This window comes from Drosophila guanche, unplaced genomic scaffold, assembly GCF_900245975.1.
Source record: "Drosophila guanche unplaced genomic scaffold, DGUA_6, whole genome shotgun sequence".
Classification (NCBI taxonomy): Eukaryota; Metazoa; Arthropoda; class Insecta; order Diptera; family Drosophilidae; genus Drosophila; species Drosophila guanche.
The window spans coordinates 1-1190 of NW_022998774.1; the positions used below are offsets into that span (position 1 = coordinate 1).

Genomic DNA, 1190 nt, shown 5'->3' on the forward strand with positions numbered 1-1190 from the left:
TTTGTCTCTAGCTACCAAATATCCTTAATGTGAAATTTCCCCAGCTCTTTACCGTTCAAGTCTTCCAGTAGATAAATCAGTTGGCCACATTTCTGCTTTACGCGAGCCTTCACTCCAACTGGAGCTAGTTTAGCGTTAACGTTATTGGCCGCGCCACTCAAAGAAAAATTTCTCTTTATTACTTCTTGACCTACCTCAAACGAACGAGGCTTGGATCTCAGGTCGTAAGTGCGTTGATTTCTCTTGTAAGCTTTTGTCAGGTGTTTCTCGATGTTTGAGCGAATCTTCTGAAATTCGTCAGCTCTTGACAATTTTCCCTCGCCCTCGTTGAGTAATTCGACTTCTCGCAACATTTTGTAATCTTGGCCATGTGAAACCATGTGCTGACCAAAGACCACGAAATATGGTGCCATGCCAACTGATTGGTGTATTGATTTTCTCAACGAACAGTTTATGCTACTAAGGAACACATCCCATTCACGATGGTCAGTACGAACGTACGCTCTGAGCGCGGCATTAATCGATCGGTTAACCCTTTCCGCGGCATTTTCCCCACTCTGTAAATTCGATTGAGATTGTGAACGCAACGGTAACGAACACAGCTGCCTACAAATCGGGCATGTCTCATTGGATGTCAACCAATCCGATAAACACGACCTGTGGTATTTGTGTTTACAATGGGTTTCTACAATGTCGGTGTCCTGGCTAGTATCATTGCATATAGTGCAGTGTACGACTACCTCGCCGAGATTAACATTTATATTGTCAATACTTCGCCTTACCGCCATTGTAAAAAATTATGATTAAGGAAAAACGATATAAGTTATATAACGATATGGTCTTTAAGACCAGAAAGATTTTTTTTTTTTTGATTCTAAATTCGAAAATATGGGCAATGATTGGGAGGGTCTCCTACCAGGCACCAGCACAGCAGAAGGTATGTCTTCGGTGGTTATAACCTTAAGTCCGTAAGCAGAAAGAAAGAAAAGAAAATTTGGTTGATGATCCTTTCGAGAAAAGGAGGAACAGGACCGAATTCTCCAGTCTGAACAAGTCTCAACTAATCTCGAGAGAATAAAGGTTCATCTTCGCTACTAGGTATAGAACCAATTTACTCAGAACTATCGTTCCTAGTATCCTGATGAAATGATATAATGAAGTCTACTGTGATCTTCTTCTATGCAATATAT

At 40.9% G+C, this 1190-nt stretch overlaps 1 protein-coding gene across 1 annotated transcript; it reads right to left on the minus strand.

The window, feature by feature from the left end:
• Nucleotides 1-6: 6 nt before the first annotated feature.
• Nucleotides 7-562, minus strand: LOC117591756. The gene has a single exon (XM_034285064.1). It carries the CDS (start codon nucleotides 411-413, stop codon nucleotides 12-14), a length of 402 nt encoding a protein of 133 aa, XP_034140955.1. The 5' UTR covers nucleotides 414-562; the 3' UTR covers nucleotides 7-11.
• Nucleotides 563-1190: the final 628 nt, after the last annotated feature.